General features: G+C 34.2%; 1 protein-coding gene across 8 annotated transcripts in view; it reads right to left on the bottom strand.

Moving 5' to 3' along the window:
• Window positions 1–949: 949 nt before the first annotated feature.
• Eip74EF (Ecdysone-induced protein E74) overlaps window positions 950–12,225 on the bottom strand; it is an 876,410-nt gene continuing 865,134 nt past the window's right edge. For all 8 annotated transcript variants that reach the window (XM_081752849.1, XM_081752850.1, XM_081752852.1 and 5 more), the window contains 3 exons: window positions 7,888–8,241; window positions 6,135–6,327; window positions 950–4,701 (listed from right to left, as the gene is read on the bottom strand). In XM_081752849.1, coding sequence (XP_081608975.1) covers window positions 4,593–4,701; window positions 6,135–6,327; window positions 7,888–8,241 — 656 coding nt within the window. In that variant the 3' untranslated portion in view covers window positions 950–4,592. The remainder of the gene's footprint in view (window positions 4,702–6,134; window positions 6,328–7,887; window positions 8,242–12,225) is intronic.

Raw genomic sequence — 12,225 nt, 5'->3', positions numbered from 1 at the left:
GTAGGAGTAGTATATCTCCCAGGCGTTTGTTCCATGCCCAAATGATAATGAAAAACGAAGGATAACCATTTATCCAGTCTAAGATGAATCTTTATTGTTTGGAGTGTTTTGCGCAATGAACACCATATAACACTGACATTATAATTAATTATATTTGCTTATTACATACTGCATGCAAGAAGAAAGAAAACACTGATCATAGATGAATTAGAAACTCCAACCGGAAGTAGGCTCGATCTTGCAAACGGTGTGAGATATTGAAAAAAAAAATATTCGAAAAACGTATCCCCTTTATGATCAGGAGACCGCTTGTCAAGACACCCTTCACTTGTGTCTGTAAAGGGACATGTACAGATGTGAGGAATGACAAGGAGATTTATTTATACTCGTGTGAATGATGCGCTGTGTAGAGAGCGCAGGTTCAGGCAATTAAAAATTAAAAAATAGTTCTCCAAATGATTATTTGGTTACATTTTTATTCTTTCGTTAAAAACTGAAGTCTAGTGAAGCACCTATATACATGGGCGCCCGAAGAACATTTTCTAAGGGGGCTGAAATCCCTGGTTGTTTATTACGTTTGGTATTTTTTATTTGTATTAAGAAAATCTTAAAGAAATTTAATACATTTTCGTGAGCCAGGTGGGGGGGGGGGCCTCGGGCTCCACCCTGCCTTCCCCTTCGGGCGCCCATGACTATATACGAACTTCTACGGATTATCAAATACTTCCTTTTTTTTAAGTGATCTTTGTAGCTTTCGATCACAATTTCAGCTACGTACTCCAGTGTATTATGAAAAACTCAAAAGAAAAATTTTAATAAGAACTGTTCAATTGGGTACTAGGCCTATAGGAAATATTAAATCAAGGAAGTGTGTTAAAATCATTTGGTTCTTCAGATCTTGTATAAACTTAGGATAGGTACCACTGTTAAAAAAGAAAAAACATTGGAATAATTTTTTGTGGTAATATTTATTTCACATCATGTAAAAGTTTCCATTTAAACTCCATAATTGAGTATAACATTTATATTAAAGAGCTTGTCTACAAGTACATAAACAGGCTTTTTTTTGTAATGTTTTTATTTTTAAATGCAACTATATACAATGCACAATTGTGTAAGAAAATATCAGCAACATCTGATTTTGTGTTTTTTACTTTATTTTTTTAGTAAGATTCATTATTATTATTATTACATTTCTCAACATTTTTCTGTTTGTAAAATAGAAAGTATATATATGTATATATATATTTCATCACCACTTTTGTTTTTTTAAAGTGTTGCTTTACCGGTACTCAAATGTGCACAATCAAGTACACAAAAGCCAAAATACCCGCAAAACTCCATTCCTTATCCAGTTCCCTGTGGCCCATTTCTCTTTCTTTTCTTACAAAAAAAAGAACTACCCTGGACAGTTGGACCACATATTTGTTCGTTATCCAAGAATAAAACTACAGTTTTTGTATATGGATTACCCTACAGTAAACAAATTTGAGGCACTGCACAGAATATATATTTATAATGTGTAGTGTTTTTTTTTTATTTAAAAATCTGTTATTTTTAACGACGTTTGTAGAAAATAACAATTTGCATGTTTTTTTAATGTATACATACATTCATTATATAATAATAGAATAGTTATATACCTCTAACATTTACAGGTATACTATCTAAATAGAATTTTAAAATTACGTGAATAAGAGAAAAATTACCAATTTTTTTAATCAATTATTGTACAATTTTGTTCATTTTCTAAGTGGTATTTAGAAGAGAAATATTTATAATATACACACAATAATGCCTCTTCTTGTTTTGTTTATTTAAAGAACTAGTAACTGACATAAAAAAAGAAAAAGAAACAGACTCTTTAACCGTTCTGGTGAATGGTCACTTTGTTTACTATAGAACGACTCAACTTCACCTACGTTAAATTTGTACACATCTAGGAAGTGATAAAACACTAGAATTATACTTTCTTTTTTTAAAAAAAAAACTTTTCACTCGTCAGAAATATCTTTTGGGCCACAGAATACAAAATTGGACGTGTAGTATCAAGCACCAAGAAGTGTTTTGTTTTCTTTTTTTTTAAAGTTTTAACCAATTTAATAACAAGTATTATATTTGTTAATCTACCTACGGAGATGATCACAGAGATTTACAGTTCAATTTCTACTTGAAAAGGACGAAACAAATATTTTTATCCCATTATTTATATATATATCTTAATCATCCTGACATTCATCACTGGAAACATTGCGTTTCTTCTTTCTCTTTTGTAGTTGTTTACTGGGAAGCCAATCCATACGTTAACAACAGACATTCGTTTTTGTTTTTTTTTTAAAAAAGAAAAATTTACTACTATAGCTAGAATCACCGATAAACAAGTAACGTACTTATTGTGTGAAGCTCAGAACATAGAAAGCCACTAGAACGAGGAAAAAAAAAGTTACTAAGTACTGTATAGATCGGCTCCGTTTTAGTAAACATTTACTCTTTTTGCTTTTAAAAATGACACTTACAAACTTCTTTTAAAAAATTTATATAATCCAAAAATCGAACAGAACAGTAGAAATCACAGTAATTTTCTTTTTTAAAAACATTCAATCTTTCTAGCACGAAATATTACATATTAATACACATTTAGTTCTTTTTTTTCTTCCAAAGGTATAAGGATGATAATTATAAACAAAAATATAAATACGTATAATTTATCTCTTACATATATGTATTAAATATATATATAGATATACGGTACAACTGTCATACATGGTCCAAATACGAAACATATGCTCCTCAACTACACGTCTACTAGATTTTTTCAACATTTGGGTACAAGTTTGACCAAAGAAAAAAAAATCAGAAAATCAACCAATGAAATCTATGCCTCAAATTCTGTATTTTAAATTTTTTGTTCCGAAAACGAACATAAAAATCGACTTAAAAAAAAAAATTCCAGAATCCTAGTAGAAGAAAAATATATGAAATATAGAGTTATATTAAGTACTTTCTCATTCAAACTACTGGTGCAACCAACTCCATATAGCAGATAGGTCGTTTCTTAACCGTTTTGTCTTTTCTTTAAAAATTAAAAAAAAAAAAGTTTTCTAGCGGCAGTAAACGATTAAAAAAAGGCTTGTCAGAATTCTTGAAGAAACATGGTAAAGATATACCATCTTTTTCTCCTAATTTATATGTATATATATATAAAAGATTTAAAAAAAGCACTGGTATCAGAACTAGCTTATAGCTATGATTGTCGAAGTCCATCATTGTAACTTTGGAAAAAAATGTACTTCACCATTTTGTTTTAATTAAAGAATATTCTGACCAAAAAAATCGTTAACACAACCTTCATTTCAAGTCAAATCATTTTTTCTTTTGCAACATCAATAGCTGTGTAAGATCCTCTTAACAATACAAAATAAATAAATTACAGGATATTTATTATATTTCATTTAAAATGATTTGCATACAAATACACAGAATTACATTTACGAAAATTGAATTATAATTACTTAGGTGTAGAGTCATTAATGTCTTCCTGTTGTAGTTGTGTTGTTCCTACGTAGTGACTACATTGGACCACTGATGAATAAGTTGAGAAAAAAAAAAGGAGTGGTTTAAAAATGGATGATCCTTTGATTTATACAATAGAACACTAATAAATTCGTCCGTCTTCCATTATTTTTTAAAATTTTTTTTTTCTGTTCCTGAGATCTTCACGTCGCACAAAACTTTTTGTCAAAAAAAAGCCCTGCTGTGGGATTTTTTAAAAAGTATTATTATTATTTATATAAACAAGAAGAAATGATAAGTTTTTTTTCGTATCCCCTTATAAATGTTTATCAAGGCCTTTCATTTTTTGTTAATGAAAGAGGCAACTAATTGCATTACCTCTTTTTTTTTTCGATATCCCTGCCATTGCACAAGCCACGCACACTTTGTACATAAAACAAAATAGAAGGGTCTCTGGTTCATTTTTATTATTTCTCTGTCGGCTGCCACCTTTTTTTTTGTTTTCTTCACGCATTCGTCGTTTCATATCAAAACATTTTTTCCGCCTGGCACTCACACAGAATCGAGAGAGAGAGATAGACAGAGAGAGTGAGAAAATAATTCAAAAATAATTATGCCACCACCATTGGTCTTGTACTGGCCTCCAGTACTCATGCACCTTTAGTACACTATTTTTGTATCCTTTTACTATTTTTAAGTCCGTGGACTCTTTTTGAAATGTCTCGTCAGAAGACATGGCTCTTCGTAAGACAAGATGTACTAAACAAAAAACCTTTTCAAGGTTTTTTTCTCTTAAAAAAATCCCAACCATATTGTCGTCCCTGCTGCTTCTTAGAGAGATGCAAGAATCACTATTTATCTGCCATGCCTCTGAGTTTCGTTTGTTCCAAGTCCCTCTCTTTTTTTTACTGTTTTACCAGATAGAGTTGATGATACACCATCATCGAGTTTAAAAGTTGTGACGATATGTACATTTCACAGAACAAAAAAGTCTTTATTTTATATATTTATATATATATATATAATATTTATATATAGAGTTTTATTTACATCATTCGGTGTGTGTTTGTGTGGTCTCATCACGCTCCACTACAGTCAATTTCCACGATGTCTTTCGGGACATCCACAAACTGGTACACAAGTCGCTGTCCGTCTACTTTGGCTAGGATTCCTCTCTGGTAGTAATACCTGCAAAATAACAACAAATCATTAGATTTACTAATTAATTACAACTGAACCTGATAACAAGAAAATTAAAGCTAATAACTACTTTACGTTTTATTTATTTCAAGTTTGGAACAAAAATGTAAGATTAAGCAGAACGACTGTTCAATATACTAACAGAAGAAGGAACACAATGATCATTTTGTGTTTAATTTCAAGTTGAACAAGGGGACTAGTGTGCCGAAAATATCTGATTTTTTAAGAAGTTTAACAAGGGAACTAATGCCCCTTGAAGAAGTGAACACGGGAACTAGTGTCCCAAGAATGTCTCTCCGAGTTTTGAAGAAGTTGAACAAGGGAACTAGTGTGCCGAAAATATCTTCGTTTTCATAAGAAGTTGAACAAGGGGACTGGTGTGCCGAAAAAGTTTTTGATTTTTGAAGAAGTTGAACAAGGGAACTAATGTCCCGAAAATGTCTCCGAGTTTTGAAGACGTTTGAACAAGCGAACTAGTGTCCCTTGAAGAAGTTGAACAAGGGAACTAGCGTCCCAAAAGTGTCTCCGGCGTTTGAAGAAGTAAACTAGTGTGCCGAAAATATCTTCATTTTCATAAGAAGTTGAACAAGGGAACTAGTGTGCCGAAAATGTTTTTTTGATTTTTGAAGAAGTTGAACAAGGGAACTAGTGTCCCGAAAATGTCTGCGATTTTTTAAGTGTTGTTTTCACAGAGCAAATTTTAATAAACTTCACCTGTTAATTTTTATTTTGCTTATTACCGTAATCAATACATAATATAAAACTGTACAAAACACTCCTTGTGTCTACAATGAGTTGAATCCGGCATGTTCTAAGTGAAAAACTAACGTCTGATCATATTCGAACCACATTTTAGATCAAATGATATATTCTTTTTATCGAAAACATTTCTGCTTATATATTACTATTATTAAATTTTAATACTATGTTTTAATACTGTAAGACAAGAGGTTTTTCGTTGGAACGTAGCGTAACAAAGAAACTTAATTTCTAAATCTATAGTATTTTCCTCTCTTTCACACATATTTATACTTATTTTTTGGTTACAAATATAGCCATACAATTATCTTAACAAAAGTTCAATGTTTATCTTTCAATGTACTTTGTTTTGATGATATCTATATTGTAATAACTTGTTATTAAACTTTTATACCGTATGCATATAAAACAAAACCAACAACAATTTAATCTTATCACGTGCAATACATGATACTTTTAGATAATAAGTTTCTGTGGTTCGAAATAACAAATCAAGCTATAAAAGAATTGTTCATAAGAAGATTTTCGAATTTATTTTAACTGGAGTACTGATATAATAAATGAAGTGATGATACTTTGTCAAATCAGAAACCACTTTCACAAAGTCCAGACTATCAGTTCTTTAGAAAGAAAACAGAAGGTAGAATATTTATTTCCAGTACCTGAGAGCTCGTCCCATTGTCTCGTAGTTCATGTCTGGTTTGTTTTTGTGTAAGCCCCACAGCCTGGAGACAGCCTTTGAATCGACGAGTTTGAAGATTCCTTTTTCTCTGTTGGTCCATTTGATGTACCGGGGACAGTATTCCCTATCTTGGAGCAACTTGAGCAGGAATTCCCAAAGATAGGTGGTTGAACCTTTTGGAGAAAACAAGAAACAATTACTAAGCAATTTCATAAATATTAGTTACTACAGTCTCAAAAAAGCATTGCATCACCGGCAGGGACGTACACAGGAATTTATTTCGGGGGGAGGTCCTAATTCAATATGAGGTTAAATTTGAATACCACTCATTCTAACGTTGGAACTTGTTTTATAGAATAAAAGACAAATTCTGACCAAAGCATATATTAACTAATAAATAATAGCATTACAGTTTCGGCAAAACATCTCTGCCTTCATCAGAGGTTAAATTATATTAAAACATGTAGAATTATCCCTAAAATTACACTACGTTTACACAAAGGTCGGGATTCTGAGGGTTCCGAAACCCCAAGACCCAACCCCTGGGTACGTTCCTATACACCGGTATACTTGAAAGCAATTTATATACCCGAAAATTAAGATGGCAATAAATGATACAGTATTTAAAAAGACATTATAATGTTACTATTTACTTCTGTACATGCTTAGTTAGAAGCAATTTTTTATACTGGTTGTATTGAGAAGATACAAAATGATCCGAAAAATTACAAAAAAAGAAAGTTACTCTGTATTTCTATATTGGAATTTTTAAAAATATGTTTTATACTGGTAACCTAAAAAGTTTTTGCAAATGATGCGGCAGATTTGTGCTAACACTAATCCATTTTTGATCACACTAGCACACGTTTCAAATTGCAATATTATGTATTTATTTAAAGTTCTTTTCAATTATACCGTATGTAGGGTCTATCTATTATTTTTCAGTTAAAATTTACAGAACACTAAATATATAGGAAAGCACATATACGAGGGTTCTTCTTTTTTAAAGTTACTGTGTCAACACTGCATAACTGATATTCAAAATAAAGGAGAATATTTGTTAATCAGATAAGCTGGATAAGCGTTCATATATTCGCGAGGACGTTTTTTTGGAACCATAAATGTAAACATATTGAAACAAATTTAACAGGACAGAGGAGATGCACTCTAATAGGAAATGTACATGTTTCCTATACGTACTTAGCTCCACAGCTGCAAGTTACAAGTTTACTGATCTTTTAGAAGATGCAATTAACGCATTCTCGTTAGACCTGTTTCAATATACTTCCCAAAAGACCTTTCAATAATACTACACATCTTACAGAATGTATACTTCCAAACTAAACTGTTGAATATATAGGGTGTTACAAAAATGGGTCACAGTATTTTTGGAACAGATTTCTCTCATCAAAATAAGGAAAAAAAAAGTTCCTATGGATCTGTGCCCAAAAGTGGATAGTTTCGGAATTATAGGGTGCCGAAAACGTGAAACAAGTGAACTTTAAAAGTATGTCTTTACACGATTACAATCGGTACTGTAGTAGTGGAACTATGAACATTTAAAGTTCTTTTTTTTTCACTTTTCGGCACCTTACAACTACGAAACTCCCAAAATAGTGTGACATCCTGTATATTAAGTGTTATTCTTGTGGAATTATCATCAAACCTTTCACAAAAATATCACTCCAGCCTGATATGAAATTCTGAGTCAAACGAACTTGGGTTCTCCTTACCTTCTCGACTCTTCCTCTTGACCGTTCCCCCTTCGCCACTTTTCGGTTTCTTGATTTTCTTCTTAATTCTGGGCTGGAAGCCTAGCTCGAAGAAGTAGAGGTCATCACCACAGCTGGACGTAGGGCTGTTGCTGGTCGCTGCCTGAATGACGGACGTTGGAACGGCGGGCCTTTGCGGGTGGCCATGGCCCAGAAGACTGGCAGTGGACGAAGAGACTCCGAGGCCTGGGTGAGGGTAGCCCTGTTGGTTCTGTGGCCGAAGGGGTTGAGGATCGGGGTAGCCCTGTTGGTGGTGAGGTTGTTGTTGTTGATGCTGTTGTACTATCATACCATAACCACCATACCCGTCAGGCACTGAAAAACACAAACAAAAGAACAGGTGTTAATGTATCACTTTGTGGTACTCTTGGCAATACATATAACATAATTTCAATATTTTTGCTTCAGAATAATGGGTAAATATGAGTTCTAGTTGGAAGTAGATGGAGTTTAGAACAGTTTTTGGATCTGTTACAGTATCAGTAAAACCAGTAACCTACTTCTTTATCCGACGATATATTTATGGATTGACTTTTGTTATAATTCATTTCGGATGGCCATCCTGCACTAAAACCATTAACAATGGAAAATGGGGAAGAAGTTGACTAGAATATACACACAATTTCCATAGGCTATTCGTCTGGTGGAAAATCATAGGAAAACCTCAATCAGAATGATCTCCCGTGGGGTTACAACTCAGAACCTCCTGGTTTTTCTGTACGACTACTAAATGGATAAATTCCACTTTCTTAAGCTAACCGTACTTCAATGAAATGTGAATTTTTTATTTTGATTTATCATCACTTGTTCACGTTTGGCAGTAAAACGGACCAAATCAAAGCGCTCAGAAGCGTCATTTCAAGTTCTGCTTGGAGGAGGGGGGAGCAGGAACAAGACCCACCAACGATAAAAGTCAAATTTCACGTTTTTCATAAATATTCGTGTTATTATACTATTATATATTCAAACTCAATTGGAACAATACGTTTCTCGAATTGGGGTGTGTGTGTGTGCTTCTTCTTAAAGCTCCAAATGATGCACATGCACTTGCTCGTTCTTGCGGCCGTCTCGTGAGATCAGGGAAAAGTCAAGAAACGCTGGGTATGGTCAAGGGCGCCGATCCTGGGGGGAGGGGGCGCCCAAAGCTCATGCAGGCCTCCTGTATTTTGATGAATATGTATTTTTTCTTGTTATATGTATTTTTTTTATGAATGCCACCCCCTCCCCGCAAAGTTACAGAGAAATCGGCGCCCTTGTGTATGGTCAGTATTTGGACGAGATAAAATCTGAAGCTGTCTCGTTTTGGAAACGTGTCATGAAAGTAATGTCTTTTCGGAGTTTTATTGGGACGGACTTTCTTATCCCGCATCTCGGGACAAAAATTCTGTTTCATCTCGTTCCGTATGCAACCTTAAAACTTCCATAGCGTATGAATTGGTTGAGTTGATTTTAGTTTAGCGTCCCTTTCAGCAACGAGGCTATATGAGACGTGGACCTACTGATTAACGTGGAATCCGAACCACATGAGCTTCCGCCGGGAATCGAACCCGGGTCTCCCACGCCAAAGGCGCGTACGCTAACCGCTTAGCCACGGAGGAGCTCAGCGTATGAATTGGATCGGTACGCTCTTTCAAAGATGAGTGTACAATTTAACAATAGAAGAAAAAACAGATCCTTTTTATAGCAAAATAAGAGGTCAAATTTTCAAAGCACAATAGCATATGAAGCTCGCTTAATTGTTTCTGTTAATTGTTATTGTTATTAAATATGGTATTTCATAAAAATAAACAATTACAATACTATACGTAAATTCAAGTTCAACTAAATATTATCAACTAAAAAAAAAGTGAAACCGGATATAAATTAAAAACATGTATAAACATGCAAACAGTGCAAGTTTTTTTTCCCCTTTGTTTTTTTGTACATGTGGAACAACTTTTGTGTATTGTTACCGGAAACAGCCAAGTGCTTAGTCTCACTGGCTCAGTGACTCAGAGTGAGAATTCTCGTATTTTTTTTTCATGGTTGTGCTCTTCTAGTGCAGTGGTGCATGTCGTGTACGAAGCTACTGTGGTACTTTTCCTTTCAGAAACACTCAAGATTTTTAACGTTTTAATTGTCAAGTGGAACAATTTATACTGCATACAAAAAAAAAAAAAAAAAAAAGCTCATTAGCTAGCCTTCATCATACACCGTTGAAATTTCTGGGTTAATATTTCGAGAGGAGGAAAAAAAAGAAAGAAAAGAAAAACAAAAGTGAAATGCACGTTTGATTCTCGAAAGATAGCATATCAAATCATGAAAACCTGGTGATATGGATCTTAGAACAAAATATATTACGGCTGTATCGTTGCGCAAGTGTTTTTAAGTGTTGTAAGATTTTTTTTTAAAAAAATCTTGTTTTACGTATTTTTTAAAAACAAAATTCAGTTGTAAGAACCGAGAAAAAAACTCACTGAGGTTGCTCTGTTACTGGATTCGAACCAGGGACTTCCAAATTGCAATGCAAGAACGCTAACCATTACCGTCCGACCGTTTTGATGACTTTTAAATAGTATTTTTTTTTAGCAATCTGAGTTAAAAGCTATACTGTTGTCACATATGCTTGTAATAAAAACGGTTTGAGGGGTCTATAAAAATGTTCACTTCAATGCATATATATATTTATTTAACTAACTCTAAAGTAATAAAACATTTGAGCGATTCCTCGCATAACTGCTTAGGGAACAGGAAAAAAGAACATGTATGGATGTAATTATACCGAAGAAGGAACACATATCCAGTGGCGTATTTACGATTTTGTTTCGGGAGGGGCTTTGCCTGAAAATGTGAAAATCCTGCAAGATATATTCATATACGTGACTAGTAAGATTTCGGGGGAGCTTAAGCCCGGAAGCCCCCTCCCCCTAAATACGCCACTGCATATATCCCTTCATGGGCAATTGGGTAGCATATATAGAACTTTGTTTTCAATTCCACTTCAACTGTAGGAACTGAAAAAGAATCAAACTCCGGCCAATTAAAAGAAAAAGTTAATGGGTTAGAAGCACTAAAATGCCCATTGTAATATTTAAACATTTTGCCTTCTAATGGTGTTATGGAACTATTTGGTTTTGTTACATATTTGTTGTATGCAAACAACCGAAATCTACATAGATTCTACATTCTTCATAATGGGCCATCTAGAACAGTGCTGCGAAAATACTAGTCATCCTTGTTGACAACACGATCGGAAATTTGCCTTGGAGAGATTTTATCCCTCCCCGGGCAGCCCCTGAAACCATCACTAATCCAAAGTAGGCCTACTACATGCAAATATAGTACAGCGGCAGCATAAAATCTACATGAACTGTTTTTTTTTTTTTTTTTTTTTTTTTTTTTTTTTTTTTTTTAAATATTAATCTCGAAGGAAATCCCTTTTTGGTGGCAAAAATGTAAGGAATATCATTTTTACTGAAACATGGAAAATACCATTACGTAGTTCTGAGAAACAAATTATAAGATTGGAACATTGTTTTATTGTTAACTAGGCTACTTTAAAGTTGTTTACACTAGGAACAGAAAAGATGTTCCCAACCGTTCTATAGAGAGAACAATTATTATTAAATCACAACCGAGCCTGTATAATCAAACTGTAATAGTTTCTTTTGATTGTCTATTTCTCGCAGGCATGGTAATTATTTAATGACATTAATTGGTTACGAGGAAAAAAATGCAAAACATGGTATGGTTTATTCAGTCATCCTCGGTGCACTTCCCTTCTCCCTTATATCTGAGAAGTGTGGGTCGATACAAAGGAGGAAAAAAAAATATCGGTAATGATGTTCGCGATTGGACTATTTTTCTTGCCAAACAAGTCGTGGGCTGATGTTTGGTTGCAATGTCATTTGTTCCGCTGCCTGATTGACGGAGGTAGAACGTTCTCAACAGGAAGCAGCCCGAACCGAACTGAAAGTCAACAACCAGCCAGGTTCAGCCTTGAACCATCCTCTCAGCCAATCACAGCACGCCAGTGCGAGACCAAACAACCACTGTTGCCAAATCATGGTCTCCCCCACCGCCGCCATCGCCCTCAACGACTGCACTAACACACTCCTTGCTCATCCTCAACTCGACAGACCACCTCCTGTCATACCAGGAGCATAAACAAGCCAAGAAGAGCGCGGGCGCGTCGGGAACATTGTTTACAAGACAAAAACCAGTTTAACAAGAAGACACTAACAACAAAATATGGCAACATTGCGTAATTCATACGTGGATGGTTTTAATGCCTGTTTTAGAAAGTGTTTGCAGAGGAAG

This window comes from Thermobia domestica, chromosome 3 (assembly GCF_964235325.1).
Source record: "Thermobia domestica chromosome 3, izTheDome1.hap1.1, whole genome shotgun sequence".
NCBI classification, from domain to species: domain Eukaryota; kingdom Metazoa; phylum Arthropoda; class Insecta; order Zygentoma; family Lepismatidae; genus Thermobia; species Thermobia domestica.
Note: the sequence above shows the minus strand (reverse complement) of the source record. Positions and strands in the feature narration are given on the sequence as shown.